The sequence below is a fragment of the Myxocyprinus asiaticus genome, chromosome 24 (assembly GCF_019703515.2).
Source record: "Myxocyprinus asiaticus isolate MX2 ecotype Aquarium Trade chromosome 24, UBuf_Myxa_2, whole genome shotgun sequence".
Taxonomy (NCBI): Eukaryota; Metazoa; Chordata; class Actinopteri; order Cypriniformes; family Catostomidae; genus Myxocyprinus; species Myxocyprinus asiaticus.
Genome location: NC_059367.1, coordinates 11,257,120 through 11,281,311, shown reverse-complemented (window position 1 = coordinate 11,281,311; position 24,192 = coordinate 11,257,120). Strand labels below are relative to the sequence as shown.

Below are 24,192 nucleotides of genomic sequence, written 5' to 3'. Positions count from 1 at the left end.
TCCTGTCTGTGGAGCATATTCTGGAAGTCTGCTGGAGTGGACTCGCGTGTGACAATCACGTGATACACTGCTAGGTGTTTGAGATGAGAAACATATTTAGAACGCGAGAAGAATGTCATTGAATTTGCCTCGGCAGCACAAAATTTCGCTTGGGCGGCCGCTGAAAAATTGTCAGTACCTGAAAAAGTTTCTTCAATTCTCTCAGTCTCCCATGAAGCCGCCCCGCCTTCCTTCTCCATTTCTCCAACAGAATATGTACCGTGTACGTGTTACGTGAATAGAATGAGGTGCACATTTCTTGCCACGCAGTGGCGATTTTGCATTACCGCGATACGGACAATAATCCAAAATATATAACGGTTGCAAATTTCTACGGGTTTATCATGTCTACCGGTGTGTGTGTGTATATATATATATATATATATATATATATATATACACTGATCAGCCACGACATTAAAACCACTGACAGGTGAAGTGAATAACATTTATTATCTCGTTATAATGTTACAAGTCAAGGGGTGATATATTAGGCAGCAAGTGAACAGTCAGTTCTTGAATTTCATGTGTTGGAAGCAGGAAAAATGGGTAAGCGTAAGGATCTGAGCGACTTTGACAAGGGCCAAATTGTGATGGCTAGACAACTGGGTCAGAGCATCTCCAAAACAGCAGGTCTTGTGGGGTGTTCCCGGTATTTAATGTTCAGTACCTACCAAAAGTGGTCCAAGGAAGGACAACTGGTGAACCGGCGACAGGGTCATGGGCGCCCAAGGCTCATTGATGCACGTGGGGAGCGAAGGCTAGCCCGTCTGGCCCGATCCCACAGAGGAGCTACTGTAGCACAAACTGCTGAAAAACTTAATGGTGGCCATGATAGAAAGGTGTCAGAACACACAGTGCATCGCAGCTTGCTGCGTATGGGGCTGTGTAGCTGCAGAGTGCCCATGCTGACCCCGGTCCACCACCGAAAGCGCCTACAATGGGCACGTGAGCATCAGAACTGGACAATGGAGCAATGGAAAAAGGTGGCCTGGTCTGATGAATCACGTTTTCTTTTAGATCATGTGTGCATCATTTACCAGAGAAGAGATGGCAGCAGGATGCACTATGGGAAGAAGGCAGGCCGGCAGAGGCAGTGTGGGCAATCTTCTGCTGGGAAACCTTTGGTCCTGGCATTCATGTGGATGTTACTTTGACATGTACCACCTACCTAAAGATTGATGCAGACCACATACACCCCTTCATGGCAACGGTATTCCCTGATGGCAATGGCCTCTTTCAGCAGGATAATGCGCCCTGCCACACTGCAAAAATTGTTTAGGAATGGTTTGAGGAACATGACAAAGAGTTCAAGGTGTTGACTTGGCTTCCAAATTCTCCAGATCTCAATCCGACTGAGCATCTGAGCATATATACATAATGTGTATCTATATAGTATCTATATAGTAAAAAACAAAAAAAACAAAAAAACAAAAACAGCATATTGTATACTGTGCAATGTATGTTATTATTGTATATTGTTGAGTGTAATTGTGTATAACAGATGTTTAAATTGTGTTGTGTTAATTTGATGTTTTAAGTTGTGTACTTATGTATAACAGATGTTTAAATTGTGTTGTGTTAATTTGATGTTTTAAGTTGTGTACTTATGTATAACAGATGTTTAAATTGTGTTGTGTTAATTTGATGTTTTAAGTCGAGTTTAATTATGTATGACAGATGTTTAAATTGCGTTGTGTTAATTTGATGTTATTGTAAATTGGTATATGTCTCATCACTGTCACGACTGCTATGTTGATCGGAACTGCACCCAAGAATTTCACACACCATTGCACTTGTGTATATGGCTGTGTGACAATAAAGTGATTTGATTTGATTTGATCTATGGGATGTGCTGGACCAACAAGTCTGATCCATGGAGGACCCACCTCGCAACTTACAGGACTTAAGGATCTGCTGCTAACGTCTTGGTGGCAGATAACACAGAGGTCTTGTGGAGTCCATGCCTCGACGGGTCTGAGCTGTTTTGGCGGCACGAGGGGTACCTACACAATATTAGGCAGGTGGTTTTAATGTTGTGGCTGATCGGTGATATATATATATATATATATATATATATATATATATATAAAATCATGATGACTCACGTGAGATGAGTATAGGGATTTGAATTTTCTGACATTTTCATAATCAATTGCCATGGAAATTAATACACAATTAATCAATTAATTGTTAACGTTAATATCGCAAAACACACATAGAGGACTCCAAATAATATGTGCATATTGCCTTGTGTTAAAATAACATTTAAATTAATACACTTAAGAAAAGCAACTACTGGCATTTTCCTCTTAAAATACCCTTAGTTCTGTGTATTTTAATCAGAACTGTTAGAATTAACACATTAATGCATGAGATTAATTAAAAAGGTTTAACATGTTAATTTTTCTTTATCTCAATTAACGCATTTACCGTTAATACAGTATCCACCATATTTTTCAGCGAAACTAGGTCACCGCCATTATCAACCTTGAATGTGGACCACTTCGTGTATCAGCCACTTCCAGCTATTTTTTATTATTTATTTATTTTTTCTCCCCTTTTGCGCTCTAAGTTCTTGTGGTGGCGTAGTGAATCAGCTCAATCTAGGTGGCGGAGGACGAATCTCAGTTGCCTCCATGTCTGAGACCGTCAATCTGCACATCTTATCACGTGGCTTGTTGAGCACGTTACCGCGGAGACATAGCGCGTGTGGAGGCCCACGCTATTCTCAACAGCATCCACGCACAACTCACCACGCGCCCCACCGAAAGCGAGAACCACACATTATAGCGACCATGAGGAGGGTACCCCATGTGATTCTACCCTCCCTAGCAACCGGGACAATTTGGTTGCTTAGGAGACCAGGCTGGAGTCACTCAGCATGCCCTGGATTTGAACTCACGACTCCAGGGGTGGTAGTAAGCATCAGTACTCGCTGAGCTACCCAGGCCCCCAACTTCCAGCTATTTTAGTGATACAAAAATACTACATTATGCTTTATAGTACAGGTGGCAATATATGTCATCATATTATTATCATGAGTTATGATTTTCATAAACTCATTGGTTTTGAATGCACATAGTTTTACCGTATATCACATTTTGCCATCGTTTTATCACACTGTTGCACAGGCAGAATGAATGAGAGATCAGGCGCTGACAGGACAGTCCTCTGTGCAGTCTGACACACTTCCACAAACTTTACACAACCAGCAGAGAGAAGAAAGCCGCTGGGCAAATGCTGCTTTAACTTTCTTTCATTTTGGCAAATTAATAAATGCATTTTACTCTCCGTTCTTGTCAGAGAGCATTCTCTCTTTCTTATCAGTGTATAGTAAACTGAAACGCAGATCTCGCATTCATCATGGCTAATGAAACATTGCCTTTGGAAATAAACAAATAAAGGCATCATTGGAGGTTATGCAGGTACATATAAATGGAGGTTTACATGGAGACAAGAAACACTGCATCGTCACGATCTCCTTAAAGTAAGAAGCAGACTTTATTACTGTCTCTTCAATACAACACACAGCAATATTACTATATATGCTGAAGTTAGAAAATTATCTGACATTAGGCCATCATTCTGCTTAATATCCTGTGGTTGTGATAGTTTATTGACTTATATCACGAAATTCTGATATTATTATCCTTCTGTTTATTTACACTGGTGGCCTAAATTTTGGAATAATGTACAGATTTTGCTCTTATGGAAAGAAATTGGTACTTTTATTCACCAAAGTGGCATTCAACTGACCACAATGTATAGTCAGGACACTAATAACGATAAAAATTACTATTACAATTTCAAAAACATAAACTACTTCAAAGAGTTCTCATCCAAAAATCCTCCACGTGCAGCAATGACAGCTTTGCAGATCCTTGGCATTCTAGCTGTCAGTTTGTCCAGATACTCAGGTGACATTTCACCACACGCTTCCTGTAGTCTTGTCGGGCACTTCTCACGCACCTTACAGTCTAGCTGATCCCACAAAAGCTCAATGGGGTTAAGATCCATAACACTCTTTTCCAATTATCTGTTGTCCAATGTCTGTGTTTCTTTGCCCACTCTCACTTTCTTTGCAATTCTTCCCATAAGGCCTGCACCCCCGAGTCTTCTCTTTACTGTTGTACATGAAACTGGTGATGAGTGGGTAGAATTCAATGAAGCTGTCAGCTGAGGACATGTGAGGCATCTATTTCTCAAACTAGAGACTCTGATGTACTTATCCTCTTGTTTAGTTGTACATCTGGCCTTCCACATCTCTTTCTGTCCTTGTTAGAGCCAGTTGTCCTTTGTCTTTAAAGACTGTAGTGTACACCTTTGTATGAAATCTTCAGTTGTTTGGCAGTTTCAAGCATTGTATAGCCTTCATTCCTCAAAACAATGATTGACTGACGAGTTTCTAGAGAAAGCTGTTTCTTTTTTGCCATTTTTGACCTAATATTGACCATAAGACATGCCAGTCTATTGGAAACTCAAAAACAAAGACAATGTTAAGCTTCATTTAACGAACCAAATAGCTTTCAGCAGTGTTTGATATAATGGCAAGTAATTTTCTAGTACCAAATTAGCAATTTAGCATGATATACTCAAGCATACTCAAGGATAAGGTGTTGGAGTGATGGCTGTTGGAAATGGGGCCTGTCTAGATTTGATCAAAAATGACTTTTTTCAAATAGTGGAAAATCTTAATAAAGTATATTACTACCTTTTTTTTTTCTTTCCTAAGATGGAAATACATGCATTTGACAGGAAAATAGTATATATAGTGTCAAATTCAGCACTTTCAAAATCTGTGTAATTACTCACATTTAACTACAAAAAAAGTGATTAATCACAATTAAAAAATGTAATTGACTAGCAGCCCTAATTTTAATACATTTAGGCTGTGTTTAGTATGAATCTGTCAATTGTTTAATTACTGTTAAATATGTACTATTACTAATAACTTGTATACAAAATACATATTTGAGTTCATTAAAACTTAACGTTGTGGATTGTGGGATATTTCGGACCTTTGGACGTATTTTTTTATTTTAAATTAACTCAAAAATCAAATCACAACACGATGCATAAAAACAGTAGCCTACAATCATAGGGTTTTTCTGGTACTGGTGAGATATCAGCTGAATGTGCCTTCGTGCTTTCCTAGAAATCAGTGATATAATTGTAGGTTGGGATGAAACAAGGAGAGCAACAGACCAAGAGTGCTTGTTGTCACGTACTCCAGTCATACCATTTAAAAGCTATTTTATTCTACATGGAGAGGGTTCCTTCATGGGGACTGCCATGTTAGGATCACATGACCAGCCGAACACTACTCGCTTAATCTTTTACTGAAAACTATTGCATTTAAATGATGCTGCATCCATGCCCCTAGGTGTCAGTGTCCAAGACGACACGAACAAAAACCTTACTGAGTGCACCTTCAATCCAAATCACTCAGAATGCTGAAAATTTCTAAAAGTTTTTCATGCATCATTTTTTTATGTGTCCCTGTGGACACCAACAAATCATATATAAAAGAGTAAAATCACTCACAGTAACTCCTCCTCCATCTTGCCTGCACTCAACTACAGTATTACAGAAGATTTATCATGTAAGCTTCACTGTCTCCTCTCCCACTGGTAGTTGCTTAATCGCATCTCTGCTCATTTGCATAATGTTAAACATGTCGCAACTTTATCAAGTTGCTGGGCACACCCACATCGTGTCAGCCAACAGGCGATGTTGCTCATGTCCAACTCTCTTTGAAAATGAATGACTTCCGGTGACTTTATCGCTGCAGAATGCTGAGAGTATGACTACACCTTAATGAATTACGACCATGTGAAAAAACCTTTAGAGTCTCAGTCATCAAATTAATTACACCACTTGCCCTTTTTAACCTAATTTGTATGATTAGCTTCTGTTGATTAACACTTCATAACTAACGGTGTGTGTTGGGTGTCAGTATATGTCTTATGAGTTCATGAGACATAGAGATTGAAAGGTTAAAGTCTTCTTCTTCTCTTAAACCAGGCAAAGATCCAGGGCTCATCAATAATGAATGTGAGCTGGAATCATGTAAAATTCTCTAAGAAGCCCATCTCCCTTTGTACTTTAACACTATGACAGCTATTAATATTTCATATGTATCGTGACATTGCACTCTGTGAATGTATGTGTGTGCTTCACTCTCTTTTTCTCTCTCTTCTGCTTTCTCTCTCGCTTAGTTAGCTCTCTTCACTGAAAACACAGATGAGGAACATTAAGGTACTACTACATTGTGATTTACTCTGCAAATGAAAGCTGCAGCAGCCTTTCCCTCCAGGAAAACTCTTGTTGACTTTGCTGTTTTGAAAGCACCATGGCAATATCTGTTCTTGTCGATGGATTGTTCTTGAGGTACTGTTCATTTCTACACTCAGTCTGGTCTGAGAGTTAACACTCTCCATCTATATGATTCAATCAAGCAGAGTTTTACTGGTGAAATGAGGTAAGAGTCCAGCGAATTTCAGCAAATCCGCAACCTTGTGTTGTGCAAAACTTTGCGAATGCAGAATGCTTGCAAGTGTATTTCAGGAGAAATCTCTCTCTCCTATCCTACAGTGCATACAGCCGTTCATGAAACTCTAAAACAACGAAGATGCTTAAAAACTGTACAATGAAGTTTGTCCAACTAATGATCTCTTCCTAGAAAGGCTTTAATCAGCAATTTCTGTAGTCTAGAACTGCTCCATTGCTCACAAACCATCATACAGAACAGAGCACCACTTGTCACTTACCCGCTCAAGACAACAATGAAGTCCATGACGTTCCAGCCGTTCCTCAAGTACGAGCCCTTGTGGAATACAAATCCCAAGGCAATGATTTTAATTCCAGCCTCTAGGCAAAACATTCCTATAAAGTAGGGCTCTGTTTTTTCCTAGGAAAGAGAGAACAGACTGGTGTGAGACAATAGAAATAATGCTATCAGATGAAAACAGAAGAATAATTTATTCTGCTGCAACTGTTTGTGCCATAAACGAACAGCGGCAGTGTCTCAAAAACTAGAAAGCTGCCTACCTAGACAGCATTTTTGGGAATAATCATAGATGTTTCAAACATTTAAATTAAACTTGAATTTAAAAAATACTATATAGTTTTCACAACTTTTGGTTGCATGGACCGCCACTTTCATAAATCCTTGGGATTTTCTCGGGAACCCTGTGACATAGTGTAAAATCTAGTGTGTAGACACCCTAAGATGCTCTCTAAGTAGTAAGCTCAGTAGATTTTGAGACTTAGCCAGGATGTTTTATTGTACTTATCTTCAACAGCATGATTTAGATACTTTGTTTAGTATACTTTGCGTACTGCCCTGTAACGGCTTTCCAGCCAGGCGCCTTCCAGTGGCCCAAACAGGGCATTAAGTGTTTGGGCATTTTATTCCCAGGAAATTTGTCTGATTTATTTAGAGTTAATTTTGATCCCTTAATAAAAAGGTTTTCGAGCGATGTGGGCAGGTGGGCTTCATTACATTTATCGATGATTGGGAAGGTTAATGTTATTAAAACTAATTGTATTCCAAAATGTAACTACCTGCTACAATCTCTCCCTATAGATCCCCTCTCTTATTTCAAGCAATTTGATAGCATAGCGAAGACCTTCATTTGGAATGGTAAGCATCCTAGTTTACATTTTAATAAGTTACATAGGCCGATTGACAAAGGTGGGCTAGGCCTACCCAAGATTTTGTTTTATTATTATGCATTCGGTCTTAGACATTTGGCTCATTGGTCGCTTCCACCTGAGAGAGCCCCTCCCTGGTTTTGTATTGAACAGGAAGTTCTTGCCCCTATTTCGCCATTGCAAAGCCTTTCTATCAAACTAATCGGATAAGTTAAGTTGTTTTTGGGAGTAGCATACACCCCCCTAAAGCGGCAGATACTCTGGGAGAGGTGATTACTGCTTTTGGAAAAGGTCATGAGGCATCAGTGTATTATTCCCTGTTAATACAGAGTCTGGGGGACAGAGCTCTAACTTCTATCAAGAGATTATGGGAGAAAGATTTAAACTTGGTATTGGAGGAGGGAGTGTGGGTTAGGATTCTAAAAAATTCAAGTCTGTATCTAGAGATACAAGCATTCACCTTATGCACTTCAAGATTTTACATAGATTCTATTGGACCCCCTCTAGATTGTATAGGCTTAGTCTTAAAGACACACCCACCTGCTGGCGATGCCAATCGGAGGATGGAGACACAACCCATGTTTTTTTGGGGTGAGTTAAGATCCGAAGGGTTTTGGTTGAGGGTTCAGAGTTTTGTATGTGACGTCTTGGGCACTCGGGTTTCGTTTTGCCCCAGACTCTGTATTTTGGGAGATGGGGCAGTCATCAATGTGGGGAATAAACATGTGGAGGATCAGGTCGGCTGGAGCGCCCCCGTTTCAGGAGTGGTACTCAGAGATGGGGAGGGTGGCAGCTTCAGAAGAAGGGTCATATAGAAGACTGGGGAATCTGGATTTGTTTGTTGGGAAATGGGGTAGATACTTGGCGTTCTTGGAGGGTTCTCGGATTGGAACAGTGGAGAGAGAGAGAGGAGTAGTTATTAATGTGTGATTTTTTTATTTATTTATTTATTTATTTTATTCGTTGTTTTGTTTTTGTTTTCTTTTGTATGTGCTCATGTATGACCACATGAGTGTTTGTTGAGGGTCGGGGTGGGGGTGGGGAGGGGGATGGGTGGTAGTGGGTGTTAAATGTTGATTCTGTGTATTTATGTTTTGCTTTTCTGTGTTTGAATAAAAATGTTAATCATAAAAACTATACCCATTTATACACACCAATGTAAAATATCGACTGTCCCTCACATCCGTGTATATGCACTCGTACATTGGGGGAATCCTGGAGTTTGCAGGTCTCAATAGAAATTTAAGGAAATAAACACAGCAACAGCTATGGAATATCTGGAAATAATGCGAAGCAATGGAGAATTAAATAGCAAAGTCTTCCTCGAATGCCATGTTTGTTATTTACACAAGCTTCGCTGGGAAATTACATTGCTGTGGAGAAAGCTGCTTCCTGACTGATCCACATGTATACAGGAGTAGTGTACGCCACTTATACAGTGCATGTAAATTGGATACCACTTTCTCACAATTAGCCGCTTTCTGGTGTCCATGTAAATGTAGTCAGAGAGAGGAGAGAAAGACTCTGCTGCATTTAAAATAAAACTGTGGTCTCCAGACAGCCAGATTGATCCAAACTAGCTAAACGGTTTCTAGTTACACAAATTGCTAGAAATGCATTTATAAATGGATGACTAGGCCAAAATTATTAATCAACAGTGAGTGATTTAGTTCTTTCAACATTCTTTTAAATGGAAAAAGAAAATCAACTGTGTGTGTGTGTGTGTGTGTGGGCAGGTTTGGGTGGTTTATGAGGACATTTTATTAGGTTACAAACTTGTAATTACAAGGGTATTATGCTATAAATGTGGTTTATGAGGACATTTAGTGTCCCCTTAATTCAAATCGCTAAAAAACATACTAAATTATGTTTTTGTTTTTTGTGTTTTATGTAAAAATGCAAGTTTTTTGTGAGGGTTAGGTTTAGGGGTAGGGTTAGGGGATAGACTCTATAGTCCGTACTGTTTAAAAATCATTATGTCTATGGAGAGTCCTCATAAGGATAGCCGCACCAACGTGTGCGTGTGTGTGTGTGTGTGTCCTCACAAGTCTCTTTGACATGGGCGTCTTGTCCTCTCCAGGCAGGTGTTGCTCCAGGGCCAGGACGATGCAGTTGGCAATAATGGTGGCTAGGATCATGTACTCAAATGGAGTTGAGCAGGAAGGTTAAGGAATTTACATACTTAAGAAAACAAATGTTGCAATTAATAAACTCACATTGCTCACATAATTTGTTGGCCTCCTTATTAATACAACATTACACTGCAGTGCCTACTGTGCAAAGTTTAACAATAAATACTTACATACAGTGAATACAACATTAACATATTTCATAACAACATCACAAATTTCTTATGACATCACAACCATAGGAACATTAACATATGGCCACCCACATTTCGTATTAACACCAACCCAGTACACAGCAACTTAGCTCACCCTGACCAATGACAGTGTGAACTCCTTGTGAACTTCACATGCAAAAAGTTTAGCCTACAGCAGCGCTACTCAACACGCGACTCATTGGCTGCATGCGGCTCAAGCGATTATGATATCATCATCAGAAATCTATTTATCAACAGCCTATCAAATCTGTATGAATTGTGAGGTGTCCATTTTCATGAGGATTTACGCTAGTTCTCTACATTGCTGAATCACGTTAGAGAGGGAATTCAACTGCAAGAGCATGTTACAAATAATAAAAATAAAAAATAAATAATATCTGAACATGGCGTTATGAGAGGTCGGTCTGCATGCACGCGTTCATACATGTGCACCCACGCGTGGTCTGTCAAACATACATGCTCGCAATCTCACTTTAATACAATCTCTTGAATAGCTCATCAGATGTATGTACTCGTCATGACAACAGTATTTACTGGAAAAAATAACAGTTTTTCCTGCAGTGACGCCGTTTAGACACCTTTACGCTAATGCTTTTTAGTGGACTACTTCGTTGCAAAACTTTGCAGTAAGTAGCTTGTCTCTTTCATTTGATGAGACAAGACAATTTTGTTCAATCATTCTTTGGGTGTGTGTAAGTTAGATAGCTGCTTCAGGGTATGTTCTGTGTCAGTGCCAGCGTGCAGTGCCCTACCGGGGTGTTCTGACACAGGTTACATCAGCAGCCCTGCACAATGTTGGAGGACAACACACACACACACACACACACACACACAATGCAATACAGTTATTCTAGTAATATCAATATTGGGGACTTACATTAAAAATGAAGCAAAGTGGACCCAGTAAATAAAGGAGCCCAAATCTGCTTAAGACAGACAGAGAGAGAGTTCAGTGCAAACAGGACAGACCCCTCGGGAAGTGTTCCTCTTTCTTTCTACCAGTTTGTTTTAATTAAATTTAGCTCTACCCAATAGACTTTCCTGAGTTCTAATAGTATGACACTACTGTTAATTTAATCGGATCAGTACATATAATTTGTAAACAGTACATTCAATATGCTCTGCTAATATTTCTGTTAAAAAATGGACTGTATGTTTTATGTTATTTTAGAAAAAAAGAAAAATAATTTAGATTAAACAAATAGCAGTTAAATTGTGTACAATTTACACAGTTTAAATATTTTTGTGAAATGGCTCTCAATATAAAATGAGTTTCACACCCTTGCACACTGCAATAAACCGACAAGGAATAAATCCTACCTTTTCCTTGATAATCGCAGTTTTTGTCCTAACCACCTGTCATTGCGACAAGCAAAGCACAATAAGATATTTCGTTGTATGCTTTATTTCTATTTTTGTTGTGAAATCTCATTGGTCCAAAATCCTGTTCTACATGTATAGTAAATATGTAACTTCTTTTGATTGGATACAGTCTGGTCACTTCACGCAGCATTTCACTTTCTGTATTTTGGCTTTTATGAGACGCGAAAGTGAGAGACAAAGAGACTACAGCCATTACAATCTAAGGGGGAGTGAGAGAGAGAGAGAGAGAGAGAGAGGGCGGTCTCCGTGGCAACAGGATCTCTCCACTCTGCCATAAGTCAGTACTCAGAGTTAATATGGTCTCTCAGCCATCAGTGTTCTCCACATGCATTCATACAATCAATAGTGACTCCCTTATTCAGCTCATCTACCCCAACATAATTTCAGTGTATCCACCACGAAATGTTCAATATTTCACCAAATCAACTAATAATAAGCTCAGGAAAAACTGGGCAGAATTAAATCTCTGTTTACAAACATGTGAATTTAGTGACTTCATCTACAAATCTCTTTCTCTTTCCCTCCCATACTCTTGCTGGGTTCTTTTAAATAACAAAATTGATTTATTTATTTGTTTGTTTGTTTTATAAATGCATTTTATTTTATAAAATAAATGATCTCCTCCAGAAACCTGTGGTCAGTGATCAAGTGGTACTTTGCCACATACAGTCACAATCATTTCCATCATTTCCCCAAAGTTTCACTTTTACTGTACCTCGATGGTGGAATGAACCTTGCAATCTTTAAGACACATCTCTTCTATAAGTGCTTGACTTACAATTGTTAAAGTACTTCCTCCGTGCACTACTTTTTTGTAAGATTAAATAATTTAATTACTGCAAATTAATTACTTTGTCTTTCAATAAAGTTGAAACTTTGTATTGCAACATTTCTCATGTTTGTTTTAGTTTTGTCCTTTTCATTATTCCATAATTTTTGCATTTTTTTTTTTGCTCTCAAGTCACAGGGGATAATTGTGGCAGAGTAACTGCATCATCTCCATCAGAACTTTCTGATTAGCCCAAAGCAGACTTCTTAAATCACCGTATCCTGACCTCATAACTTTAATTTTCCGGTAAAGACTGTATGTTTGAAAGCGCCTTATGTCCTGACTTTCTTTACAGTAATGGCTGGTTAGGACAAAAACTTATATTTACATGGAAAAGATATCTTTTATCACTTGTTGCTCTATTGCATAGCACCTGATTAGGACATGGTTTAACAAGGCACAGCACTTATACTGTACCCCCCCCCCCCCCCATATCCTCTTTCTCTGTCTCCTTTTCTCTCTAGGGAGTCTCAGGGCCTATTGACAGGATCAATTATTGAGTAAGCATGGGCACGGTGGGGTACTTCCTCCCTTAGCCACACAGTGAGGATCAGAGGGGCAAACAGCTGCAGCTTCCCCACCGGCCAAGCAGCACAGTGGCCCACGTGCTTCATTAAGCCTTTGTCCTTCCCGCATCGACCATTGACATCCACCTGTCCACCTGACCCCATCAGAAACCGAGACGCCACATGATGACATCACCTGATGTGCTCCTTCCCATGTGTGTCACTGATCCACTCCTCCTCAACATCGACTGCCTACACACACCCTAACAAACATGTTCTTCCCTAATGACTCCATCTGCAAGTTTCCCAATCAAAAAAAATATTGCATTTCTCTCCAAACACATTTTGCTCCCTCCTCCCCAGCGCTCCATCAGCCTGAGCTCAAATCACACGTTGCACAGCACTTCAAACAAAGCCCTCCTAAATTACTGCTATCACACACAGGTTGTCACACAGTGCTTGTGAACATGCTGTTCTGCAAACTGGTGTGACCTTTGGTTATCGCACAGGCTTCTGTGCATGCATGTGCATATGAGGTGGGGTGTGTTTTTGTTCACTTATTCACTGTCCGTTATGGCTTTATTTACGATCAATAAAAGCGGTTGAGTAAATCTTTGCAGAGATTAATTAATTAATTAAAATCCATTATAAATACACTAATGATACAACAAGAGTCCAAGGCAAATCCATGTTAACAAGTTTAAGCTTATATAATCCTTTTCAAAAGCCAATGATTCCAAAAATATTTCTTTGACCACAACAAAATAAAGTTATCAGATGACATGAATGATGTGAGTCTACGATTATATATGATATTAGGGCTGCAACTAACGATTATTTTGATAATCGATTTATCTAATCATTATTAGAACGATTATTCGACTATTCGGCGATTATTGCAACGATTAATCATTAGCTCTTAACAGATTATTCAGCTTGTGCCCCGACTTAAAAGGTTGTATTAAACATGCTAACTAACAATAAAGAGGACAGAATTATCTTTTAAAAATACCTCTAAATGACATTCACTGAATTAAAAGGAAAAATATACTTTTTAAGTTAATTTCAGTAAAGAAATTCACTGCAAAAAAATCCTATTGTTATCATCTTGTTTTCCATTTAAAATTGTCTAAAAATCCTTAAAAGAAGATACATTTACTTGAAGCAACATATAAAATGTTAAGAATTGCTTTTGGAGAATGTATCTTAAACATAAGTGTATTTTGTATATAAGTGTATTTTTTTCACTTGTTCATACTTCTGCCAGTGCAGTAAAGACAAAATATATTCATATTCAAGATCTACTCTCTAAAAGCAAGTCTAAATATCTTATATGCTGCTTCTCAGGTGAATGCATCTTTTTTTAAAGGATTTTTAGATATTTTAAAATATTTGTATTTTTAATATTATATAACAATTTACAGATAGCAATTTGTTCTTCTGCAGTATAGCTGCTAAAGAAAATGTACGTTGTTTTAAAGGAGTTTTAGATTTATTTTGGAAAACAAGCCAAAACAAAAACAAATCAAATACGTATTTTGTTGCAGTGTATAATGGTGCGAAGACTGCCCTCTCACACCTTTTTGTTCACTTCAATCCATCTTTAACTCTCAAAAAAACAAACTCTCTCTTATTAATAAAGCTGCGTATTGCCAATTTTCTTCATGATAAGAAATGCACAGAGACATATATTATGATTCAATAAGTTGCGAGCCATCACATTATAATCTAGCTGCATTAAGTGTGCACGCTCAATGGTTAAGCATCCCCGTGACAGAGAGTGCCTCAGCCGGGTGCAGTTTCAGTCTCTCCCCCTTAGATCGGGACATTCATGCAACTCATAGAAGAGGCGCTGACCGCCCAGGGAAATGACAGTTTCGGAGTTTGTAGTTATTTACATGATCTGCTTCTGTATTATTGGAACTTTAATAAAGCTATACTGCATTAAATATAACGTCCTGGTTACTTGCGTAACCTCCGTTCCCTGATGGCTTTGATAAAAGGCCAATGAAAATTGGCGAGTGGTATTTGTATGCCACTCCCCCGGACATACGGTATAAAACAAGCTGGTATGCAACCACTCATTCAGGTTTTATGCTGAGGAGCCAAGACAAGGTCCGGCCATTTCAGCAGGTAGTTCAGCGTTGTGGCAGGAGGGACACAACGTCTCGTTCCTTTCATCAGGGAATGGAGGTTACGCAAGTAACCAGGACATTCCCTATCTGTCACTCACTAGACGTTGTGTCTATGTAGTGACACTAGGGGTCCCTATACGAAACGCCACAACTGGCTGAACTGTGTTACGTGAACTGGCGGTGTGTGACAGGCAGACCACTGTGTGCCTTGTAGCCAGCACACCAGGTCGACACGTAACCTCCCCCAACATAGTTATGAGTGTCGAACGGCCCTTTGGGGACAAGTCGACTACCCAACAGATAGAGACAGGCTAACCCAGTTGTGGCTTCTTTTCCCCTTCTTTTTTTCCACTCCCTAAAAAACAAGGGGGATTATCCGACTGGGCCGCCAGGTCTAGTCGGGGGGTGTCCCTCCCAAGGGGAGGACACCGTGGAGACCACACCTCGCCCAAAGAGAGGGGGGGATATTTAAGTGGAAAAATGCATCACATGGTCTTGACGACCAAGTGGAGAGTCTCAAGGTAGATCCTACCCAACGGGGGAGGAGTTACTACAAACATGGAGAGTGGGGCAGAGGGGCTCTGCCCAAGGAAGACGCAGTTTGCCAACAGGGAAACGAATTAGCGGAAGATATACATCGCATGGGGTTTTACCTTACAGGGAACCGCCACATGCGGAGCACCTACCCCAGAACAGGGCTCTTAGTTAGCACGTGTACTGGGCCGGCAGCGAGTCTCTCCGAAAACTCAATTGCCACAGGGCTGGGAGGAAGTCAACCAGGGAACATAGTTTGTGAACACTACTGGGAATTAATGACGCACATCTTCAGCTCAAAAGAGGTGGAAGGCGCTATGTGCAAGCGAAACACCCGGCCGGCTATCCCGGGCTTATCCACTTGTATTGCGTGCCTCTACCTGGGATGAAACCGGTTCCACCCGGAGGTTGTAGAACCTTGCAAAGGTGTTGGGTGTTGCCCAGCCCGCTGCTCTGCAAATGTCTGTTAGAGAGGCACCCATGGCCAGGGTTCAGGAGGCCGCTATACCCCTGGCAGAATGAGCTCGTAGCCCTACCGGGGGTGGCACGTCCTGGGCATGATAGCCATAGCTATGGCGTCAATGAGCCAGTGGGCGATCCTCTGCTTGGAGACAGCGCTCCTTTCCGCTGTGCACCAAAGCAGACAAAGAGCTGCTCAGAGATTCTAAAGCTCTGCATGCGATCAAAATAGATGCGTAAAGCGTGCACCGGACACAGCAACGACAGGGCTGGGTCTGCCTCCTCCTGGGCAGCGCTCGCAGGTTCACCACCTGATCCCTAAAAGGGGTCGTGGGAACCTTGGGCACATAGCCCGGTCGGGGTCTCAGGATCACGTGAGAGTAGCCTGCACCGAACTCCAGGCACGTTTCGCTGACAGAGAACGCTTACAGGTCTCCTACCCTCTTGATGGAATTGAGCGCAGTCAGGAGGGCAGTCTTCAAAGAGAGTGCCTTAAACTCAGCTGACTGAAAAGGCTTAAAGGGGGCTCTCTGTAGACCCTGAAGAACTACAGAGAGGTCCCATGAGGGAATGAGGCACGGTCTGGAGGGATTCAGCCTCCTGGCGCTTCTCTGGAACCTGATGATCAGGTCGTGCTTCCCTAAGGACTTACCGTCGACTGCGTCGTGGTGTGCTGCTATGGCAGCAATGTACACCTTCAAGGTGGAAGGGGACAGCCGCCCTTCCAACCTCTCCTGCAGGAATGAAAGCCCCGATCCGACTACGCATCTCTGGGGTCTTCCCATCGGGGAGAACACCACTTAGCAAACAGACGCCACTTAAAGGCATACAGGCGCCTCGTAGAGGGGGCCCTAGCCTGAGTAATCGTGTCTACCACCGTGGGTGGTAGACCGCTTAGGTCTTCCGCGTCCCGTCCAGGGGCCAGACGTGGAGATTCCAGAGGTCTGGTCATGGGTGCCAGATGGTGCCCCGTCCCTGAGAAAGAAGGTCCTTCCTCAGGGGTAGCGAGGAGTGTGAGGTCCAAGGACCCCGTCTGGGTGGGCCAGTAGGGTACTACCAGGACGACCTGCTCCTCGTCCTCCCTGACCTTGCACAGGGTCAGTGCAAGTAGGCTCACTGGGGGAAACGCATATTTGCGCAGGCCAGGGGGCCAGCTGTGTGCCAGCACGTCTATGCCGAGGGGGGCCTCGGTCAGGGCGTACCAGAGCGGGCAGTGGGAGGATTCTTGGGAGGCGAACAGGTGCACCTGTGCCTGTTTGAATCAACTCCAAATCAGCTGGACCACCTGAGGGTGGAGTCTCCACTCTCCCCTGAAGGTAACCTGCCATGACAGTGCGTCCACTGTAGTGTTGAGGTTGCCTGGGATGTGAGTGGCTCGCAGCGACTTGAAGTGCTGCTGACTCCAGAGGAGGAGAGGGCAGGCGAGTTGTGACATACAACGAGAGCGCAGACCACCTTGGCGGTTGACATATGCTACCGTTGCCATGTTATCTGTCCAAACTAACATGTGCTTGCCCTGGATCAACGGCCGAAACCTCCACAGGGCGAGCAGAACTGCCAACAACTCGAGGCAGTTGATGTGCCAATGCAGTCACGGGCCCGTCCACAAGCCAGTGGCTGCGTGCCCATTGCAAACAGCGCCCCAGCCCATTTTGGAGGCGTCCGTCGTGACCATGACGCGCCTGGAGACCAGTTCTAGGGGAACACCTGCCCGTAGAAACGAGAGGTCGTCCAAGGGCTGAAAAGATGATGACAGACCGGCGTGATGACCACGCGATGTGTCCTGCGGCGCCATGCCCATCTCGGGACTCAAGTCTGAAGCCAGTGCTGAAGTGGTCTCATATGCATCAACCCGAGCGAGGTGGCCACCGGGAGCCTCTGAAAGAGTTTCGGTGAGTTTTTCTCTTTGAACGCCTTCAAGCAGGCCAGCACCGACTGTGCGTGCTCGTTCGTGAGGCACGCTGTCAAAGAGACTGAGTCCAACTCCAAACCGAGGAAAGAGATGCTCTGAACCGGGAGGAGCTTGCTCTTTTCCCAGTTGACCCAAAGCACTAGTCGGCTGAGGAGTGAGAGCACCAAGTCCCTGCGTGCACACAACATGTCCCGAGAGTGAGCTAGGATTAGCCAATCGTCGAGATAGTTGAGAATGCGAATGCCCACTTCCCTTAACAGGGCAAGGGCTGCCTCTGCGACTTTCGTGAAGACACAAGGAGACAAGGACAGGTCGAAAGGGAGGACCTTGTACTGATACGCCTGACCCTCAAATGCAAACCACAGGAAGGGTCTGTGTCGAGGTAGAATCGAGACGTGGAAGTACGCGTCCTTCAGGTCTACCGCCGCAAACCAATCTTGATGCCGGATGCTCGCCAGAATGCGTTTTGTTTCAGCATCTTGAATGGGAGTCTGTGTAAAGCCCGGTTCAGTACTCGCAGGTCCAACCCACCGCCTTTTTTCGGTACGATGAAGTAGGGGCTGTAAAACCCCTTCTTCATCTCGGCCGGAGGGACAGGTTCTATCGCACCCTTCCGTAGGAGGGGTACCGGCAGTTGGGGCCTCGTGGCAAGGTGGAGCTTAAGGTGCCACACCATGTCGTGGCCGTGCTGAGTCTAGGGACACCAAAGCACTTACCTGGCTACTTGTGACCACCCCCAAAACAGCCTGGGACGGGGGAGGAAGAGGCCTGTCCTCGTGACCCCTGGAGACTGTCACATCGGGGGCGGATTTGTGCCACAGCTAGGCGCTCAGGGGCAGAAGACCGCCGCTGGAGCGCCAAACCTGCCAAATAGAGTGGTGGACGGTGGTCGTGCACACCGGATATGTGACCCAGGGAACAAGGAAACCACTCTTGCTGAACTCTTGGGTACTGCAGCCACTTGGACATGCAGCGCAATTAAATGCAAAGGAAACAAAAAGATTCTGGGGGATGGAGAGGTCTGCTTACCAGCTCCAGAGCAGCGTGTTTCGTCGTCCCTGGGTCGCCCGTCTCAAGGGTGCTTTAATGCCTTTCACGGGTTCTTGGCGGCCGTGAGACGGGTGGCGTCTGCTTCCTGCGGTGGGCTCCAATCCTGGGGCGGAACTACTCTCGTGCAGTTCCTTTAGCGCCTTGGCAGACTTTCAGGAGAGCCATGGCATGCGGGGCGGAGGCGGCTTGTCCAGCGGCACCGTAGGCCTTGGCCGTCAGAGACAACGTAAACCTACAGGCCTTGGACGGAGGCTTTGGGCACCCGCGCCAGGTGACGGCGCTCTGCGGGCATAGGTGCACCACGAGTGCCTTTATCCACCGGGGGATTGCCAAATAGCCCTTGTCCACCCCACCAGTAAAAAGTGCCTCCCACATCCTTGTCAGCTCTTCATGCACTTCCGGGAAGAAAGGAACGGGGGTGGGGCGTGGCTTTGAGCGATGCCGCGAGCCCAGGAACCAATCATCTCCACGTCAGCCTGTGACCGGGCGACCGCACCCGAAGGGAGGAGCCCAGCTGAGGCTTCCGCATCCGACTGGACGAGCCCGCTCTCCGATGCTGCGCTCAAGAGCTCATCACTTTCGTGGGCTCCGAATAAGAGGTCGAACTCGCCGTGAGACGAGCCGGCGGACTCATCCGGAAGCCCGATCGGGGCAGACAAGCGTGCTGGGGAGTGGAAGGTCCGCGGGGGGATACCCGGCGGAGGCGGTCCCATTGAAGTCCCCAAATCGCCCCCAGTGCTAGCCGCGCTGGCCTCATACCCGTGGGTAAAAGGACCGAGGCGGGGAGCCTCTGGGGTGGCTTGCTTTCTTACGAAGGCAAGCCACGACTGCAACGTTGCCATGGACATGTCCTCGCAATGAGTACATAACCCATCCACGAACGCTGTCTCCGCATGAGCAGTGCCCAGACACGAAAGACAGTGATCGTGACCATCAGAAGGTGAGAGATAATGAGCGCAACCAGGAATAACACACAAGGAAAGGCATCTTTAAAAAAACGCGTCTTTAAAAAGACGTTCCGTGTGTGCGGCTCTTTTAGAGAAATATACTCTTTTAAAGAAATATACTCTTACTTCAGCCGAAGCGCCCAGGGGCATTCTCTGCAGTGCACCAGTGCAGACGAGGGAGAAGCCGCTGAAATGTGCCGTCAGATCCAGCAGATGTGAATGAACAGTCATGAATATGGAAACAGTGGTTGCATACCAGCTCCTTTTATACCCGTATGTCTGGGGGAGTGGCATGCAAATACCACTCGCCAATTTTCATTGGCCTTTTATCAAAGACCAGAGTTGTCTCGGGCTCCCAAGAGTGACCCCTAGTGTCACTACATCGACACAACTTCGAGTGAGTGACAGATAGGGAACTGCATTTAACCCTTGTGCACTGTTCATTTGTGAGTCAAAAATGACCCGTAAAAAATTTTATATTTTTGGGGGGGGATTTCTTTGTTTTTTAAAGATATGTACAAATTAAAATAATTTATAATTATATTTATTTATCACACATTTGCACATATACAGTGAAATTCTTTTTTTTTTTCACATATCCCAGCTAAGCTGGGGTCAGAGTGCAGGGTCAGCCATGATGCGGCACCCCTGGAGCAGATAGGGTCAAGGGCCTTGCTCAAGGTCCCAACAGTGGCATCTTGGCGGTGCTGGGGCTTGAACCCCTGACCTTCTGATCAGTAACCCAGAGCCTTAACCGCTGCCTCTAAAGTTGTGCATTTTTGGGGGGATTTTATGGTATTTAGACCTTATTTAGCTCTAAATTACTAAAATACACCATTCATTTTCATATAAAACAAGCACATTTTATGTTATCTTCACTTCAATAAAAAAAAAAAAAAAAAACTCACAATTTGTCATGCATTGGGGTTCTCTGGTGATATCTGCTGGAATAAAAAAATAATAATAATTACATGAAATAACAACAGTGGCCAATAGATGGCTTCAGTTCTCTATGTATTGTCTGATCTCTCTAAGCCAATGTTGTAACAAACTTAATTTCTAGATATTATCACAAGTTATGCATTGGAAATATACTTAGACATTATTATTTGTCAAACTGTAGCATTTTTTCTAAACCACTTGAAGTGTTGAAGTGTCAGATTTTGCAATGATGCTCCAATATGCTGTCAAGCATGAAAATGCTCAACAGTCAGATCTGATTGTGTAACAAACAAAAGACAGAGTTATTGTTTTGTTAATTGTCATTTATTTCAAACATCAAAATTATCGCATCCCAGAACATCACAAGTGTTGTTTTTTTTTTTATTTTATGACTCCTTAGAGCAGGGGTGTCAGACTCAGTTCCTGGAGGGCTGCAGCCCTGCAGAGTTTAGTTCCAGCCCTGCTCTAAAATGCCTCCTTGTAATCTTCAAGCACTCCTGAAGACCTTCTTTAGCTGCTTCAGATGTGTTTAATTAAGGTTGGAGCTAAACTCTGCTGGACTGTGGCCCTCCAGGAACCGAGTTTGACTCCCCTGCCTTAGACTTATCGAATCAAGTCCAGATTTTGTGTGGGTGAGTGTGTTCAGATAGCTAGTGGAGGAAAAGTCACCAAGTCTTGTACCACTCAGATAAAGGATACTATTTTTTATTAAAGAAAAAAAATCAATACGGGTCAAAAAAGACCCGAACAGCGCACAAGAGTTAAGATGTAATGCCGGGGTGTTTCCTTTAAAGAGCTCCAGCTCCGCTTATTCCACAACGAGTGTGCTTCTGTATTGACTTATTTTGAATTTTTGCATTATAATTCTCTCATACTTTGTGATCTACACCACCTGAAGCTCTGGACTGTGAGCTGTGTAATTCTTCCTCTCCTCAGTCAGGCACGAGCTGCAGTGCTGCTCTCGTGCGTCATCATTAGAGTTTAATGTGATCTCATGTTACGTTAAATGAGATCAAAAGACTATTCGACAATGAAGATTTTTGTCAACAATTTTTTATTGTCGACGTTGTCGATAACATCGACTAATCGTTTCAGTCCACAATTAAGATTAACACTGATCTGATCACATTCCATGAGGTATCATGCAGCGTCCAGTTACTGTGCACCACATGCAAATGCTGACTTGTACTCTCAAACAACAGAACATATTGTGGGAGATACTCACCTAAATTGGAGCAAGATGGGTTTTTTTAACACGATTTTGTTTGATTCACTAAAGGGTCATTTTGTCTAAGCTAATACAATTGTGAAATCATAAACACTACATAACAGTGAGGGGCCTGGGCAGCTCAGCGAGTATTGACGCTGACTACCACCCCTGGAGTCACGAGTTTGAATCCAGGGCATGCTGAGTGACTCCAGCCAGATCTCCTAAGCAATCAAATTGGCCCAGTTGCTAGGGAGGGTAGAGTCACATGGGATAACCTCCTCGTGGTCACTATAATGTGTGGTTCTCGCTCTCGGTGGGGCGCGTGGTGAGTTGTGCGTGGATGCCGCGGAGAATAGCGTGAAGCCTCCACACACGCTATGTCTCCGCAGTAATGCGATCAACAAGCCACATGATAAGATGCACGGATTGACGGTCTCAGACGTGGAGGCAACTGAGATTCGTCCTCCGCCACCCGGATTGAGGCGAGTCACTACGCCACCATGTGGACTTAGAGTGCATTGGGAATTGGCCATTCTAAATTGGGGAGAAAAGGGGAGAAAATCAACAACAAAAAAACCCTACATAACAGCTCATGGTAACCTTGGGTAAATCATAACATCATCAGCAGTAGGGTCCTGATGACATTGTGACTGACATCATCAATGTCTAAAGAGACACTCAAAATACTCAAAAAGGGTTTGATATACTCTATGTGTGTATGGCATGGGAGTCGTTTCGCCCTTGGGAAGGTCACAATGTCTTGCAATTATATGCACCTAGAAAAGTCTTATTCAACAGCTTTTGGTGAATACATTGTTAAGTTAAATTATAATTACGTGGTTAAAAGGCAAAAAGGAAATATCAAAATATACAGTACTGTGCAAAAGTTTTAGGCACTTTTGAAAAATTTTGCATATTGAGGATTCCTTCTAAAATAATGCCATAAATAGTTTTCATTTATCAATTAACGGCATAAAAAAAAACCACCTTTGGTTTGACCACCTTTGCCTTCAAGACAGCACTAATTCACTTAGGGACACCTAGACAGTTTTTCTTGATTGTTGGCAGATAGGATGTTCTAAGCTTCTTGGAGAATTCGCCATAGTTCTGCTATCTATTTAGGTTGTCTCAGTTGCTTCTGTCTCTTCATGTAATCCCAGACTGACTTGATGTTCAGAGGGGAACTCTGTGGGGGCCATGCCATCTGTTGCAGGGCTCCCTGTTCACCTATTCTATTCTATTTGCAAAAGGAATGTTTGGGAGAATAAAATGTATATCTCCTATTGACACATTCAAGCTGAATATATAAATAACCATCTTAAGACAAATGTTTTTGTTAAACATCTTAAGTGCCTAAAGCTTTTGCACAGTACTGAAATGTTTTTTTTTTTTTAAATGTTGTATTGCACAGCTGATTATCACTGGCTAATAATAATTATATCAAATCCAAACCATAATGTGTCCATAACATGGGTCTGCAACCTATGGCATGTATGTCATCACTGGCACGTAGAGGGGTAATGACTGGCACACAAGCAAAAGTGAGAGAGAGGAACTAGTATTTTAACTGTATAAGTCCCTGGCACCTGCATGCTAGTCTACTCTTTTGGTGTAATCCTTCCTCATAATCATGCAGTGTGTTTTATGTGGTTATGAACTGAATGGGAAGCTAAACACTAAAGGTGCACTAAGTCATTTTTAGCTGGCTCTTACTCGTCCCATCTGTCCCAATAGTACGTGCGGTTTTGGAATCTATACTGACACTCATTGTCCTGGAATGCTGTCGCATCACACCGAATTTGTTTATTTTCTGTTTTATTACTTTTAGTCTGTGTTTTTATCCATCTCATAATTTATACATCCCTATAACGGACATTTTTGTATCCAATCCAAACAAATATTTGCACATTGTTGCGCGCTGGACCATGACCAGACAGACTTACTCTGTTTGGACTGTCTGGTGGATCATACCATATCATCACTCTGGACTATACTATTGACTTGTTGTTTGTAGTAAGTATATTTGTCTTTGTTGTTTTATTGTTTGGTTTGCTTATTTTGTTTGCATGTACTTTTATGTTTGAGCATTGGCTGAAAGTGCTATATAAAGTAAGCGTGTTATTATTATTGTCATTATTAGTGGTAGTAACTTAGTCAACTACATGACACAGTGTCATGTGCTGTCAACATGGCAGCGCTGATGAGGGAGCAACCCGCTCCATATAAAATCAAACTGCTTTTAT

General features: G+C 42.8%; 1 protein-coding gene across 1 annotated transcript in view; it reads right to left on the bottom strand.

Moving 5' to 3' along the window:
* LOC127414712 (probable voltage-dependent R-type calcium channel subunit alpha-1E) overlaps positions 1-24,192 on the bottom strand; it is a 229,162-nt gene that overhangs the window by 161,040 nt on the left and 43,930 nt on the right. Inside the window, exons 3-4 of the mRNA XM_051652917.1 lie at positions 9,744-9,849; positions 6,813-6,952 (exon numbers count right to left, since the gene is read on the bottom strand). Coding sequence (XP_051508877.1) covers positions 6,813-6,952; positions 9,744-9,849 — 246 coding nt within the window. The remainder of the gene's footprint in view (positions 1-6,812; positions 6,953-9,743; positions 9,850-24,192) is intronic.